General features: G+C 49.2%; 1 protein-coding gene across 2 annotated transcripts in view; it reads right to left on the reverse strand.

Annotated features, from left to right (window-relative positions):
* Nucleotides 1–5566: 5566 nt before the first annotated feature.
* The window catches only part of Alox15 (arachidonate 15-lipoxygenase), a 46392-nt gene continuing 35680 nt past the window's right edge, over nt 5567–16278 (reverse strand). The window contains exons 2-15 of one of the 2 annotated variants that reach the window (XM_006532036.4): nt 13291–13449; nt 12134–12338; nt 11745–11826; nt 11549–11671; nt 11324–11427; nt 10964–11124; nt 9509–9652; nt 8507–8716; nt 7500–7586; nt 7237–7406; nt 6950–7071; nt 6516–6616; nt 6240–6407; nt 5567–6142 (exon numbers count right to left, since the gene is read on the reverse strand). In XM_006532036.4, coding sequence (XP_006532099.1) covers nt 5963–6142; nt 6240–6407; nt 6516–6616; nt 6950–7071; nt 7237–7406; nt 7500–7586; nt 8507–8716; nt 9509–9652; nt 10964–11124; nt 11324–11427; nt 11549–11671; nt 11745–11826; nt 12134–12338; nt 13291–13449 — 2016 coding nt within the window. In that variant the 3' untranslated portion in view covers nt 5567–5962. Of the gene's footprint in view, nt 6143–6239; nt 6408–6515; nt 6617–6949; nt 7072–7236; nt 7407–7499; nt 7587–8506; nt 8717–9508; nt 9653–10963; nt 11125–11323; nt 11428–11548; nt 11672–11744; nt 11827–12133; nt 12339–13290; nt 13452–16278 lie in introns of those variants that run through there. The other variant, NM_009660.3, reaches the window with a different exon arrangement.

Genomic DNA, 16278 nt, shown 5'->3' on the forward strand with positions numbered 1-16278 from the left:
AAGAGGGCATCAGATCTCATTATGGGTGGTTGTGAGCCACCGTGTGGTTGCTGGGATTTGAACTCAGGACCTCTGGAAGAGCAGTCAGTGCTCTTAACCACTGAGCCATCTCTCCAGCCCTAGTTTTTGTTTCTTGAAGTATAAGTTAGATACATAGTACTCGTTCAATACTGTACAACTTAATGGCTTTCCCGAACTGAACGCACCCATTCAGTCTGCACCTAGACTTTAAAAAGCAAAGTAGCCAGTGTCCCAAGAGGCCTTGCTTGTGACAGTGTCCCGTCACACCGAGACATGATCTGTTTTGACTATCGACATCACGCATTCTCCGTGCCCTGTTTGCACCATTCATAAGTAGAATCACAGCACGGCGTGCTTCTGCACCTGGTCTCTTTCACGGAACACGACTATGTAGAGCTGATTTGCGCTGTTACCTGTAATTGCCCTCCCGCCCTCATGACTGCAGAGTATTCTCTTCATCAAGCACACCACGGACTGATGCTACTGACTGCCATCTCAGTAGCTGGGGGACCCTCCACGTGTATGTCTCCCAGGAAATACATAAATGTATTGTGCATTCCTAATTAGCAGTGAGACATCGCGCCATGCAATGTTCAATCTTCATCAATACGACTAGCCTTAAAAAATAAATAAAAAATAAAAAAAGACCGCCATTTTGTCCTCCTGCCAGCAGTGCCTGGGGACTAGGCTGGCTTCCCATCGCTCCCTGCAGCCCTTGGTACTTTCCATGAGCTGTGTTCCCACTTCAGGAAGACAGTGGATGCTGAAGAACCATAGAACCATTACTAGAGGGAGGGAGCGGTACTCTGAGGCAGAGATGCCCACACTTTCTCAGGTGCTTTGTCCTTTCCAGTGACGAAGCATTCTTTGGGGTTTGGGGCAGCATCTGGCTGCTGGGAATTTTGTGAATGGGAGGAAGGAGAAAACCTGCTCTGAACAATCTTTAAAGTCATGCCAATTTTTTGTTCCGTTTGTCGCCTCTCTTTCATGTTTATTAGCCTGTGGAGGTCGTGGCCATAGCTAGAAATCTGAATGAAAGGGCCGCCTATCCCCAAAGACAAGCTGCCTGCTCGGGAGCGCCCCCGTAAGGCCAGTCCCATCCCATCCATTCTTTGCCTTCAGCACTTGGGGAAGTTTTCCTTCACTTCAGGTCTTTCCTGGCTCATGGGTCTGACTTAGATCTTCTGCATATATGTTATGGTTGTGTGGCTTGGTGTTCTTGTGGGACTCAGAGTGGGAGAGGGCATGTCTGATTATTTTGCCTGCTTTTCAGACCCATTTCCTCATAGTGGGTTATTCTTGTCCAGCCTTAATATGAAGGGATGTACCTAGTCTTGTTGCAACTTGATATGCCATGTTTGGTTGATAGCCCTGGGATGCCTGCCCTTTATGAAGGGAAATGGAGGATGAGTGGCTCTGGGGGAGAGGGAAGGTGGGGGAAAGGGAATGGAAGCGGGGGAGGGAGGGGAAACTGCAGTAGGGATGTAATATATGAAAGAAGAATAAATTTTAAAAAATAAATCTTTAAGAACATTGCCTTAGTTAGAGTTTTACTGCTGTCAACAGACACCATGACCAAGGCAACTCATAAGGACAACATTTAATTGAGGCTGGCTTACAGGCTCAGAGGTTCAGTCCATTATCATCAAGGCAGACACATGTCAGCATCCAGGCAGGCCCGGTGCAGGAGGAGCTGAGAGTTCTACATCTTCATCTGAAGGCTACTAGTGGAAGACCGACTTCCAAGCACATAAGGTGAGGGTCTTAAGCCCACACCCACAGTGACACACCTATTCTAACAAGGCCACACCTACTAATAGTGCCACTCCCTGGGTCACACATATACAAACCATCACAAACATACTTGCTGTATTTATTCAGCCACAGAACTCCTAGCTGTACACCCAAATGAATTAAAATCAGCATGCTGATTTTTCAAATAATGTTCAAGCTGTGGCTGCAGAGATGGCTCAGTGGCCTGGAACCACTTACTGGACAAGCATGAAGACCTTAGTGTGGACCGCAGCACCTACATAAAAATCTGGGCATGGCACCCACCCCGGTCCTTCCTGTGCAGGAGAGTCACTGGGGTTCCCTTGGCTGCCCCCCTAACTCCAGTGTCAGTGACAGAGGGTAGAGCTGACAATGATGGGACAGCACACGTGTCTTCTTTCCTTGGCCTTCCGGACACACACAGGCCATGTACCACACAAGTTTGCCACGTGGAGGGCGGGAGAATCAAGACAGTCTAACTCTGAATCTATGCTATTTCAACTCTGCACGAGCAAAGCTGATCAATCAGGGAAAGGAAGGTAAACTGGGGGGGGGGGGGGGGAAGGAGAGGGTGACATAAAGAGAGGGGCGAAGAAAACTGAACATCTCAACCCAAGTCCACTCATTAAATGACCTTCAACATATCGGTTAAAAGGAAGCTAAACTAATAGTAAAAAAATTACCAAAATGACAACCGACGTATTAAGGATAAAAGACGAAAGGGTTTTTCCCTTCAAGACCTAGAACCAAAGGTTTCACTCTGCATACTTCCATTCGCTATCATACCTAATGTGTAAGAACATTTAGGGAGAAAGGAGAGTCCTGGAACTCGGGGAAGAGCAAACGCGGCTGTCTGTGCAGGCTGCAGGAATAATAACGGTTCCGCTGTAAGAATCAACCTACCACAGACAGCGGCACAGTGCATCTGAAACTCATCACGCCAAGTGAGGGACACCAGACAAGGAGATTGTTCCTGCAGGAATCCACTTAAATAAAGCTCTGTACTATGCAAATGAGTTTATCAAGCCACAGATTCTTGGTTGCCTGGGGATCGGGGTGGGGGGGTGGGGGGATGGGGGAGGGCTGCAAAGGACACAGGAATCCCCAGGGATGGATGCTCATTTTCTGGAAACCGTGATGGATTCCAGAAAACAGTACAGAAAGACAAGTCAAAAGTACAATCCACTTTTTGGATTGTGGATTCAGTTTCAATTTTAAAAGCTTAAAATTAGAAGTCCCTTTCCCCGGCAAAGCCAGTCTGAAAGCATTGGGTTCATCCTTCGCTCCTTCTCCATGTCTGTTTCTCTTAGCTGCTTTCTATTGCTGTGATTTAAAAAGAAAGAAAAAAGGCAACTTGGGTGGGGGAGGGTTTATTCCATTTCTATACTCTGGGTCACACAGTCCATCACTGAAGGAAAGCAAGTCAGGAATGTGGAGGCAGGAACTGTAGCAGAAGCCATGGAGGGGCACTGCTTACTGGCTTGCTCCTCATGGCTTGCTCAGCCTGATTTTCATACACTCCAGGTCTACCTTCCTATGGTGTCACCACTCACCTCAGGCTGTCTCTCGCATCAGTCTTTAATCAAAATCTTCCCAACAGCCTTGCCTCCAGGCAATCTGATAGAGACATTTTTTTTTTCAACTGAAGTTCCCTCTTCCCAGATGACTGGAGCTTGTGTCAAGTTGACCAAAGCTAACCAGCACACTAGTGCTACGGTAACCTCAGAGCATCACAAGCCACTGTTGGCTCTGTCCTTGCCTCATTCTTGAAACTCACTTTATCATGAGGCCACAGTCTTAAGGCCTGTGACAGAGACAGTGGCCTAGAAGGACCAAGCATCAGAAGGAACAAAACTCGAGGGTCTATTTTCTAGATTTACCTAAGAGTACAAACAAGAACCAGGTTGGAGTGAAGCTTCCTTCTTGGCAAGTGTAAACTTACCCTGTGTGTTATTTCAGAATTGTTTGTTTGCAAGAATCTCCATTAAGCCATTCTGACAAAAGATAATTACTGTCTCCTCACTTCCAGCAATTGTCAGACTATGCTTACTCTGTGTGTGTGTGTGTGTGTGTGTGTGTGTGTGTGTGTGTGTGTGTGTGTGTGTTTTGAGACAGGATCTTACTGTGTAGCCCTAGCTGGCCTTGAACTCACAGGGATCACCTACCTCTGGCTCCCTAAAGAGCTGAGATTAAAGGTGTGCACCATCATGCCTGGCTTTACTGATTCCTAATGGCTTGTTGTAAGACAATATATGTATTAACTTTAGAATGGTGGTGCCCAGCTGTGAGCCCAGTATTTGGGAGGTCGAAGCAGGAGACTCTCAAGCTCAAGGCCAGCTTAGGGCTCCATTATGAGATTCTGTTAAAGAGAAAGAGAGAAACATAGATAGATAGATAGATAGATAGATAGATAGATAGATAGATAGATAGATAGATAGATATTTGTCAGATTATATCTGTGGCAAGAAATTGTTTGCATACAAACATGTAATGCAGCTTATAACCTGTGATGACCTCATTCTCCGCACAGCAAGCACTGGACCTTAGGGACCCGACATGCAGCATCAGCCCCAGTGAAGACCAGGCCTCTTGGTTTTCATCTTTCAAATAAGTCTGTAATAAACCCAAGGGTCTGCCACATTCATTTCCAGAAAGCAAGAAGATCTGAGCTGTCCTCTGTCAGAGACTGAGGAGAAAACCTGTGCGGATGTAAGAGCACCCATCAAAAAGCCAAGAAAGATGTGGTGGCCCCAGAAGAACAGTGTGGCCCCTAAGGAGCAGGGCACAGCCTCCAAGGAGATGGGCCTGGGCTCTAGGGAGATAGAAGCTTCCAAGGAAAAAGGCATGGTTTCTGAGGAGCAAGGACCAGTGAGGGGATGGCTTCTGAGGCAACCCACCCTATCGGATGAAAAGCTAGCATTTCTGTAGGGTGGCATCCAGGACCCTCCTATGCCCTTACTGAAGATCCTCTAGTGGCTGCTTCATAAAGATCGTCCACTTTTCTGGTCTTATGGTCCTAGGTTCCCTTCCCACAGGTTCTCCTAGCACCGTGTCCCCCACACCCCTACTGCCCCCTCCCCTCAGCAGACTCTTTAGTTCTGCTATGGAAACTACAGGGAGTTCTCCTGCCTTTGAAGATTTTTACAGATTCTAACATCACATTCTAGCCCCAACCCTAAGGTCTTTCCTAGTCTTTCAAGACTCGGACCAAAGGCTGAAGGTGATGTCCAGTGGTAGTGCTCTGACCTAGCAGGCCAGGGCCTTGGGGTTCATCCCAAGCCACACACAGGCATACACAGATCAGACCAAACCTCAAACATGTCTTCCGTAGAATTAAGATCTAGGTCAAGCAGTTTTGTTTTCTTAAGGGAACACTTTGTCCTTTGTTTGTTTTTAAATCCCCAGAGATTGTCGTAGGAAGAAAGAAAACCCCCAAGTTTACTCTTCCAAAATGTCAGCCTGGTGCCCGAGTTTGACGTTCTCAAGTTGGGCTGTACTAAGAGAATCACGAGGTTTCCAGACTTGTTACACAGTTTGGAGCTTCCCAACTGGCAAATGAAAGATGGCTGATAAATATGTCTCTTAATCCTTGAGACCAAATATCTCCAGTCAGAAACATTTTTAAAAGTTTGACCAGTTTCCTTCCATTTATATTTTCTAAATGGTTCGTAAAATGAAAACCCTGAGAATTCCAATATCTTGGCAATTGTTATAGTTACACTTTTCCCCCCCAAATCCTGCCCAGGTAGAGAGAGAGAATATCTGGATGCTCTATAATCTTTGCAACATTTTATTTAAAATAATTAGGTCCCTGTTCTTTTCTATCACTAGCCCAAAACATCTTTTATTGTTGCTATTAGACTCTATTAAGGCTTGAGATCTATTTGATTCATAGACGATGTGTAACAATGTATATTATCACCCTTTTGTGTTCCCGGGGTGCTTTTCCCAAGCATGGCTATTATTTACCCTATGGGGAAGGAAAAGCAGAAAGGATGAATGAAAAGTGGCACTCTGGGTAACGCATCCAAAGCAAAATGTGTTCACTACAGCAGACTATGGAAAGCGGGCTCTTGGAAAAGGGTTCCACACTGGCAGAGGGCGGGGCTCAAGCACAGGGATGCACTTGAGTGGTCTTGATTAAATAACAAATCGAGAGGGGGGATGGTCATATGGCCACGCTGTTTTCTACCAGGCTGGGCCGCAGGTACTCATAAGGTATGTCCAAGCTCTTGTTACGAATCTCAATTTCCTTATCCAAGGCAGCCAGCTCCTCTCTGAACTTCTTCAGCACAGCTTTGGCCTCAGGGTTTGGGAAGTGTTCCTCTGAATGCTGGCCCAGGGGCACCTGGAAGGCAGGTGGGAAAACAGCCTAAGCCTGTGACCTCCGCCAGTTTTGGGGTGCAGAGTTTCCTCTGGACCCTGAATGATTGATTGACTCTCACCATAACAGCCTGGCGTCTGCCCAGGAGCCAAACGACATTTATCTGGAGAGTAGACTGATTAGGATTGGGCAGCGTCGCCATCAGCTTCTCCATCGTCGCGTCCTTGGTTTTAGGTGGTGGCAGCCGCATGGTGCAGGGTGCATTAGGAACCCAGTAGAACCAATCCAGCTGGAGAGACAGTGATCTAGGGTCAAGGCTCGCCCTTGGCCCCCATGCTCACATTCCCCTCCCCCACTGTACTCCCCAAATTCCCAGCTGCCTCCCTCTGGGAAGTACCTGGCCAAGATGGATGGAAGAGTGCTGCGCAGTGCATGTGAAGATGCACATGGTGATGAAGTGGCAAGCCTGAGCCCGGGACTGGAGGGAGGTGGGGAAGCCTACGAGAGGTGTGAACGGTTAGCGTGTGACGTCACCAGAACCACTAGACGGGAGGCCTGGAGAGGAGAGGGAGAGGCGAGAAGGACCTCCCAGGACCTTGTGTAAGCTGGTATGAGAGCGGGGATGGTGAGGGACGAGAGGAGCCCTGGCACCTATGTCATACATACCCCATCCCCAAGGCTCAGGGATCATTGTCAAAGGGATGACAGAAAAAACTTTTGAGAGTTTTCATGAAGATTTAAATGCTTCTGGGAGAGTCCATGGAAGCACAGAGGGTTCTGGAGACGTCTCAGAACTCAGGTCTTAGTTCTCAGGCCAGGGATTCTTATTACCTCTGTCCTGGGCACCTTGCAACCCAATCTCAGTGATCTCTTGACACCAGCTCTGCAGTTCATAGTCATCCTGAACAGCTTGGTCGGTCTTGTAGTAGAGATCGAACATTCCCACCACGTACCTGTCACCAAAGGGTCAGGGCAAGCTGAGGCCCTCTGCTCCCTGCTCCATGTGGCTGAGTCATAGTGTCCACACCCAACCAAGCCAAGGAACAGACCTCCTATTCTCCTGGTCTTCTCCACCCACACCGGCACACAAACCCGTCCTGCGGCTCTGTTGACCTCACCGATTCATGACTTGCCAGAGCTGCAGGGCATCTTTAGCATAGAAGCAAGTGTCAATATCCAGGAGTCCTCGCTCAGCCAAGTCATCAGGGGGACACAATGAGCTGTAGGTCAGGAAGGCTCCAGCTTGCTTGAGAAGATCCAGGTGGCCTCCTCCACCTGTGCTCATCACCTAAAGGACCAAGGGCAGGTGGTTTTCACTCTAATCAAGCTGCCCTGAAGGGAGAGGACAGAGTGAACCTAGAGCCCACTTCTATCCCCATACCTTGTCAAAAAAGCCTCTCTCTGAGATCAGGTCGCTCCTGGCCCGGACATTGATTTCCATGGTGTAGAGTAGGTGAGGAACTAGAAGCTAGGAGAAGAAAAGGGATGGGTAAGTCAGAAGGACTCTATGACAGGTCCCTGTAGCAAGCAGGTTTGACAAGGGAGAAGCGAAGCTCACTCCAAGGGAAAACGTGGCCGTGAGGCTCTGTGGCCCTCGATTCTGATAAGTGCTGGTTTTCTGCCTGACTGGGGCCACAAGAGTCAAATCACTGCCTTCTGACAATCTCTTTCATTCCCTGTGTTGTCTTTTCAACAGTCTTTCTTGATCACCCAAAAGAAACTCACATGGCACTGTTGTGATTCTCTAAGATCTCACCACAGCCAACATGTCGAGTATAATCACTACTGGGGTTTCTGTTGTTATTTTTGTTTTGCTTTGTTTGTTTTTTTTTTCCTCTTACTGGAGATAAAAAAAAAATCCCCCAAAACTAGATGTTAACACAGGCATCTAGACTAGGTCTGTGTAGAGACATCCAATACCAATTTCGATGGATGAACTCTTTGCTCTGATTGACTAGAGTAAACCAGGTCACTCTTGTTGCTCTAGGTCATCGTTTCAGAACTCCCCAAAGACTGCTGTAAGGAATCCGTTGTGTAATTTGCATGGTCCCCTCTTTAAGTCACGTGCACCTACTCTGGTACTGTATGTATATCTATGTTCTGTACATAAGATTAGAATCTTTACACCCTTTGCTGAGGAATCACCTGTATATGCCCCCTTGGGGATTAGTGCCATTGCTGACAATGTAGAGGACAGCAGGTCACACTCCCTTTCTCTCTCCGTTGTTCATCTCATCTCTTCTCATCATCCTGAACCCTGCCTGAGATGCCACTGAGAGACCGTCTCAGAGGCAAGAGTGTGTAGCAAGCCAAGAGATGTAGACAGAACAAAAAAAAACACAAAAAACAAAAAACAAACAAACAAAAAAAAACCGAATAAGGTGTTACCTTAAAAACAGGGTGCACGGAAGGCAGGCACCTCATGGTGGCCACAGCAAAGACCTCAGCCACCAAGTGTCCCCTCAGAAGATGAGCCTGTAGCTCATGAAGCTGTAAGTCTGAGCTTCGGACCCAGCATTTGGCCAGGAGCCAGTCCATTGGGGGATCCAAGGGCGTGAAAATCGGCGGTGGGGTAGACCCAGTTTTGGGCAGTTCGAGCTGGAGTAAAACAACAGTGTGAAGAAAGGGCTGGATGGAGATCTTCGTGGCAACGGCTCAGCGATCCCTACTTCCTCCATCCCACACGTGTGCAGCCATCTTGGGCTCTCTCTCATCTTTCAACATCACCTCTCCACAAAGATCTGAGGCTCTGGGTTTCAACTAATAGAGGATTTTGTATGTGTCCCCATTACTTCAAAACTGGCAGGACCAAAGCCTACCTGGGTGCCTACCCCTCTGCACTTGCCCTGTGTCTGAAGAAACCTGCCTGAGTCCCACTTTTCCTGACTCCACTCCAGGCCAGTAGATTCTCCCTCTGCTCTCCCTCCTCTCCAGCTCCATGGCTACTTACTACTCACGGAGAGCCCACCATCCCCTGAAACCTTAGCAACCCGGCATCAGTAAGCCCCGGCTATCCATTCTAACACTGACTCTGGAGAGGAGCTGCTCACGCTGCGCCTCCAGCAAGCCACAGAAATCTCCTGGCTCCTCCACCTCAGCCTCTTCACCTAAAGTATCTTTCTCTGGGGACAGATCCCACCCATCCTCCCGACACTGCTCCCAGGATCCCCCCTGAACTGGCTCTGTCCTTGGCATTGGAGCTTATACATGCCGATTAGTCTGTCTCTCCAGTAAAGCCACAAAACCCTTAAAGTCAAAGCCTGCCCGTGTCCTCCTCTAGTGCCTCCTCGGTACCTTAGGGCAACGCCACTGTGGGGGAAACGGGAGAGAACTTGAACCACAGGCTCGGCGGAGGAGGCCACCCTGGGGTACAACCCCTGGTCCTCTCACCTGGATGGCTATAGGCAAGAGTTGCCCATCGGGCTGCAGCTTCAGCATGACGAGGGGGGCAGCCAGGTACTGCTGACTACAAAGGATGACATTGGCCTTGATCCCATCCAGAAGGAAGAAATCCGCTTCAAACAGAGTGCCTTTCTGCATAGGGAGAGAAATCAAGGGCTTCTGTCAGCATGGTCTTCTCCCACCCTGAGTGCCCGACAAGGAGACAAGAAAGAAGAGAGACGACCTGTCTCCATCAGCCACCTGGCAGTGTTTGTCCTCTACCTCATCAAAGTCTCCTCATTCTTCTTCCTTTTTTTCTTCTTACTTTTTTATTGCATTTGTTTGTTTGCTGGGTGGGTGTGTATGTTCGTGTATATGCATATATGTGGACACATGTTTGCCATGACATCGGGTGATGATCAGAAGACAACGTATGGGAAGTAGCTCCCTCCTTTTACCACACAGGTCCCAGGGATCAACTAAGATTGTTATGCTTGGCAGCAGGTAGCTCTACCTGGCGTTACCACACCTAACCTTATATGCTCCGTCTAAATTACTCCAGATTACAGGAAAGGAAACCGAAAGGGTTTCCCAGAATCAGGGTATCTTGGCAATCGGGAGCCAAGGAATACCCCAAAGTCACACCATGCAACAAACCTCACACATGAGATTTATTGGGGTGACAGAACGGCGGTGGCCTCTGAACAGGAACAGAGAAAGCAGCGAGCTGAGTGGAGGGGCGGGCTTTTACAGGGTCTTTGGAGCATGTGCAGCCAGCGAGTGGAGCATGCGCAGTGAGCTAGTGAAACAGTACAGAGAGCCTAGAAGTATTGCTTGACTGTGAACCTTGAATAATAGGGGTGGAGATTTCCAAGTCCCGAGTTCAGGGACAGACCAGGGGCAGGGTGATTTTCCACTGGTCTATTACCCTAAAGAAACAGATCAGAGAAATGAGATAGTGCACTTAAAATCACCCAGCAAAACCAGGATTTAGATGCAAGTCTATCTGGCCCCATGAATCTTGTCATTGTCCCAGCTTGGTTCCTAATTAGCCCCAGCCCTGCCTTGGATTCTCTCACCCTGTACCTCTCTGGACCCATGGCCTCCAGGACAACGTCACATCTCTACTGGCCACCCCAATAAGGCTCCTCTCTTCAACCATATACTCCTCTCCTGTGCTGGGAAAGCCACGGTACTACATTTTTCTACATCAGTCTAGGATTTGTCTGGATCCTCTCTTGACAACCAGCAGGAATTCACAGTAAATCTGAGCACAGTACACCCAACACCCAGTACACCCAACACCCAGTACACCCAACACCCAGTACACCCAACACCCAGTACACCCAACACCCAGTACACCCAACACCCAGTACACCCAACACCCAGTACACCCAGTACACCCAACACCGGCTCCTGCCTCCACTTCCCTGCTTGGCCTTCCTGGTGCTTTGATGCCCATACCTTGAGCTCCTCATCCAGCTGGGCCTGTAGCTTCTCCATCCCCGGAGGGAATACCAGGCGGGCAGGGAGACAAGTAGACCGCTTCAGCACCATGGGGTTAGCACCATTGAGAAACTGGTACCCAAAGAAAGCATCCTCTTTCCAGGAGTTTCGAACCCGCTCTAGGGATAGGAGGAGGACGTGTCTAAGATCCAACTTCCTGGTCCTTCCAACACCCACCAAAACATCCCTACTTGACCCAGACTACCAGAGATGTCAGACAAAAGCCTCTGACCCACCCACCCTCAACCCGGCTTTCTCGATCTCCTTGCATTGGGAAGAGTTTTGGGGTAAGAGTAATTTGGGGGTAGGTGTACTTACCAGCCATCTTGGTGTGGCCACTCTTGAAAACATAGTTGAAGTCATCTAGGCTTTTCCAGCAGGTCACAGTGTTTTTAGGGAAGTTAATAACGGTGTCCATTGTCCTTCAGGGAAGAATGGGGCAAAGGATGTGACAGTTATACTTAGAACCAAACATTACAGCCAAAGGTACCATAGACGAGACCAGCACACACCCACCCTCAAGCCGGGCACTCTTGCCCTCACCCCAGAACCTGTGAAGCTTCAAATTCAAGTCTTTTGTCCTCTCGAAATCGCTGGTCTACAGGGAGGTCAGAGATACTGGTCGCCGCCACGTTCAGGATTGTGCCATCCTTCCAGTTGCCCCACCTGAGGGCAGAAGTGACATCAGGCACGGGCACTGCAGAGGCAGCTCGCCATGGGTCCCCTGGGTCAGCCTCACCTGTACAGACTCCTCCTTTCTTCCAGTTCCTCCTCCCTGTGGTTCCTGAACAGGCCTTGAGAGTCTTCAACCACGGTGCAGCCTAGAAGCCGAGGAGGGAGACACTCTGGATGTCTTCTGTGAGCTTCTCTACCCCCTTCCAGCTGGCTGTACCTCTTCAGGCAGCCCTGGCTGTCCTCTGTGCATGCATCTTCATGTCCCTCCCTGAAGCCTCCGTGACATCTGGGCCAGCTTCAGCTACTCTTTCTTTGACAACTCATTTAAAACACCAAACAAACAGCCCAGCTTCCAGGCTCCAGCTCCCACACGCTGCCTCCCCTTCCTCACACAACTGAGGCTCCGTTCCCCCTATGCCTCTTCACACACACACACCCCACCCCTCTGCTCACCAGTGCCCTCAGGGAGGTTCAGGATGCTGGTGCCCTGAACCCATCGGTAACAGGGGAACGTGTACTCCGATCCCTGGTCTCCGGGGCCCTTCACAGAAATCCAGTTGCAGAACCAGGCGTCCTCTTTGAGATAATGCCATTTCTGCACTCTCACAAACAGCAGTGGCCCAAGGTATTCTGACACATCCACCTTGAATTCTGCCTCCTGCAGATAAGCACAGGGGCGCAGAATGGGGTGCTCAGGCTGAGTTCTGCTTCCACTGGGCCACAGGAAAAGTGATGAAAAGAGGCTCCATGACACCACTCAGGGTTGTCACCTCAACCAAGAGTGAGAGGGTTAAGGATGGACGATGGACGATGGGAAAGTACACTCCTTCCTCCCCGGGGGGTGGGGGGAGGACTAGAGGAAGGGGAATTCTGGAAACTCTGCCAGAGGCCCAGTGAGGAACGGGTCAAATGGGAGACCCCACTAAGGCAGAGAACCCATGGGAATTCCATTTGGCCTGAGCCAGGGTTTCTACAGGATGGTCTCCAGGGAGAAACCTGGATTTGGAGAGGCGGGGTTGGTGAGAGAGAATGAAATCAGAGAAGACACGAGGCAGAGTCCATGGAGAGCGTAGAGGCTGAAAGGACCAGCGCCTTCATGAAGCTAGGGCCCCCAGCGCCTTCATGAAGCTAGGGCCCAGAGAGCCGTGGGGACTGGGAGCCAAACAGGACCAGGTCCCGAGGGACCGAGAGTAAGCCAGAGGCTTGGCAGTTCGTAGGGAAGAAGCTGGAGACACTGGGAGGCTTTATCAGGCAGACTGTTCTACAGTAGGAACGAGAGAAGATGGTAAATCTTAAGCTTTAAAAAATTAGAGACATTCGGGCAGCTGACACTGCTGATACTGGCACTACTACTGTACCGCAGAGTTCTGTGAAGTGAGGGACGCACAGAAATATCCCACTCAATGAGGCCAGGAGGCAGCAACTGTTACTGAGCGCTCACCGAATGCCTCTGTGCACCCTTTCCGCTTTCCGAGGCTGTGAGCTCCTTCCTCAGAGTTCAGGGGCCACGCATCAGGGTTCCTAGGGATTTCTTTGACTTTGCCCCCGCCCCCGCCCCCAGCCCCTCACCCTGCCGCCTCCCGGGACAGCCAGAGCTCTGCGCAGCTCACCGAGTTCCGACAGGGTCGGAACAGCTTCCCGAGAGATGCCTCCCCATGCTGTCCGATCAACCACAGGTAGACCTCGTTGTTGGAGCCCGCGTACACGGAGTCCCCGGTGGAGACGCGGATGCGGTAGACACCCATCTTGCAGATGAAGTTTTCTCCCTTCTGAGAATCAAGAGGGGTAGACGGGCTAAATAAGAAAGCCGAGGCCCCGCCCCTTCAGAAGTCTAGTTTAGGGTTGAGCTGTAGGTGGCAATTAACCCCGCCTCTGTCACTTACTGGGGCCCCCAGCACTTGCTGGGGGCCTCGTTCCAGCCCAAAAAAGGCGGGGCTCTGGGCAAAGCTGAACTCTCAAAAATCATCTTGGTGAGAGGAGAACAGGAGGGAGAAGTAGATGGGGATTTGAAAAGAAAACATGCAAGAAAGAATCAACATCTGGTCCAGTCCCTTCTGCCCCCGTCACACCTTCCTCCACGCGCGCTCACTCTCTCTCTCTCTCTCTCTCTCTCTCTCTCTCTCTCTCTCTCTCTCTCTCTCTCTCTCACACACACACACACACACACACACACACACACACACTCTCACACGCACATACATCCACTCTCCAGTGCGCGCATCACAGATGGGTTTTCCCATGCCCAGGGATAATCTTAAGGTTGCAGGTGCTGTGCAGCATTTAAAGGCGGCACATTTTAGCCACCCGATTAATTCTACCAGCTCTGTACACTTTGCCCATCCTGAGGCAGGCTCTGGGCTCATCCCTGTGAGTTTCAAAGCATCCAGATATCTCCCGATGTCTGCATAATAAAACCCCAAATTACCTGGCCTTCAAAGCCCTCGGAAACCTGATTTTCTCCCTTCCCCACACTGCACTCCTGCTGAAGCCCCTTGCTCCCCAGAGCCACCACCAAAGACTCCATGTTATTTGCTGAAGAATCATGTACTCGGGGTCCACCCTACTCATCCTTCCAAATCCTGAGGAGACTCTAGCTTCTCAGTGAAGTGCCTTCTACACCCCACCCAGAGACAACCAGCTTCTACCGCCTACCCCAGAAGCGCTTCTGCTGATGCCTGGCTAATGCTGGACCCTGATCATCCTTGTGTCAGTATCACCGGCTCACAGGAGCGCCTCCTAGGCCAAGACCGCATCCAGCAGGGCTTATTCGTTTATTGTTAACTGTTGCTACACCTGGAACCCACTGAGCTGAATGCAACTGTACATACATCCTTCCTCTAGGGAGACATGGGACCACAAAGACTCTCAGTCCATGTGACTAATAAGAGTAATAAAATGACCTTTGGTGCCATTCTGGCATGGAGTGTTATAAACTGAATTAAACAAAGACAATGAAAATGTGTCTGGTGAATGGCAATCTCCACTATGAGTCAGTTCTGTGCACATCCCCAAGCTAACACACCCCTTCCATTGAAATAAGAATCACATATTTGCTAAGCCCTGACCCGACCGCCGGTGGAACTGAGGTCAGCATTACTCTCAGGCACGTATGGTACTTACTGGAACGTTCGCTAACCTGAATTGTTCTGTTTCTGTAAATGCAAGGCTCTCTGCTCCCGAATCAAACAGAAATGCCATGGTGACACAAATGTGCCCTATTCTTCTTAAACGTTCCTATCCTGTCCTGCTTGCTAATGGGCATCACAACTATTTCAACAGGAGGTACCAAGCTTGTGATTTTTACCTTCACCCCAGCTCACTTGGCGCAGGGCGTCTTCTAGATTGGTAGTCACAACAGTGTGTATCCCTGGATAGATCTCTCTGTGTGGCTCAATTAAAAAAATCATATTCATAAAAGGCTCATCCTGGACTCCTCTTGGGTAAGAACAGCCCTTGCTGTAACACCATGTCTGTCTCTGTCACACACAGGGTGACATAATCCATACACCCCCTGCTCTGCACCCCCCACATTTAACATAGATCAGGAAATCGGTCCACAGTAACGAACATGGATCTCCCTTAACTTTGAAGGTTGCTGTTGTTTTGCTGTAACATAGTCTACCAGCTCCTTATAAATAGATATTCAAGTTATCAGCAATCTCCTGTAACAATTTTTGCTTATAGCAATAAATCTACTACTTCTCACAGGTAAAGATGTAAATGGTAAAAAAAAAAAAAAATACTAGAAATGCAATTTATAAGGTAAATGCATGTGTAATTTTGACCAAAAGTAAGGAATCCCCACCGTTGGCTGGAAAGATAACACTTACTTTGTAGCATGGACGTGGTTTGGGTCCTGGCACTTACACAGTGGCCTCACAACCATCCGTGAACTCCAGTTCCAGGGAATCTAATCCCATCTTACCCCTGTGAGCATGAGACATGTGCAAACAGGCAAAGGACTCACATATGAGGAAGTATAGTTGCCTGCTTTAGAAAGCTGTGCTGAGCCCCAGTACAGGGGAACACCAGGGCCAAGAAGTGGGAGTGGGTGGGTAGGGGAGCAGGGGCAGGGGGTACAGGGGCTTTCAGGATAGCATTTGAAATGTAAATGAAGAAAATACCTAATAAAAAATTGAAGAAAAAAAAAGAAAGCTGTGCTGATTTGTGGTTCTATCAGTGTACAGTGTACGAATATCTGTTCTCCCTTACTCTTCTCATTGGTGTGTGATAACCATTTTTACCTTAGATAATCTAGTAGGATTTTTTTATATATTGTTTTCTCTGACTGGCTGCCCCACTTTCCCATTGAGTATCCATCTATTTCTGAAAGGTTTGTAAGACAACTCACACTCTAGGAAAATCAGCCCTTCTCGGGCTTACTGTTGCCAGCCGCGTGTTCTTCTAGCCCACACCAGCTTCACGGTCTTGATTTTCTCCTAAAATGTTGCTCTGCCCTACAAAAACAAACTGGACCCTTTGAGTGAAGCTGACTCTGGGTCCGACAGTGAATAAAAATACAGGCTAAGCCTGAAACATTCTGTTGCTTCTAAGGTAAGGATGCTTGTCCAGCAGATCAGAGGCAGGGCTGAAAGAGC

The sequence above is a fragment of the Mus musculus genome, chromosome 11 (assembly GCF_000001635.26).
Source record: "Mus musculus strain C57BL/6J chromosome 11, GRCm38.p6 C57BL/6J".
In the NCBI taxonomy this organism is placed as follows: Eukaryota; Metazoa; Chordata; class Mammalia; order Rodentia; family Muridae; genus Mus; species Mus musculus.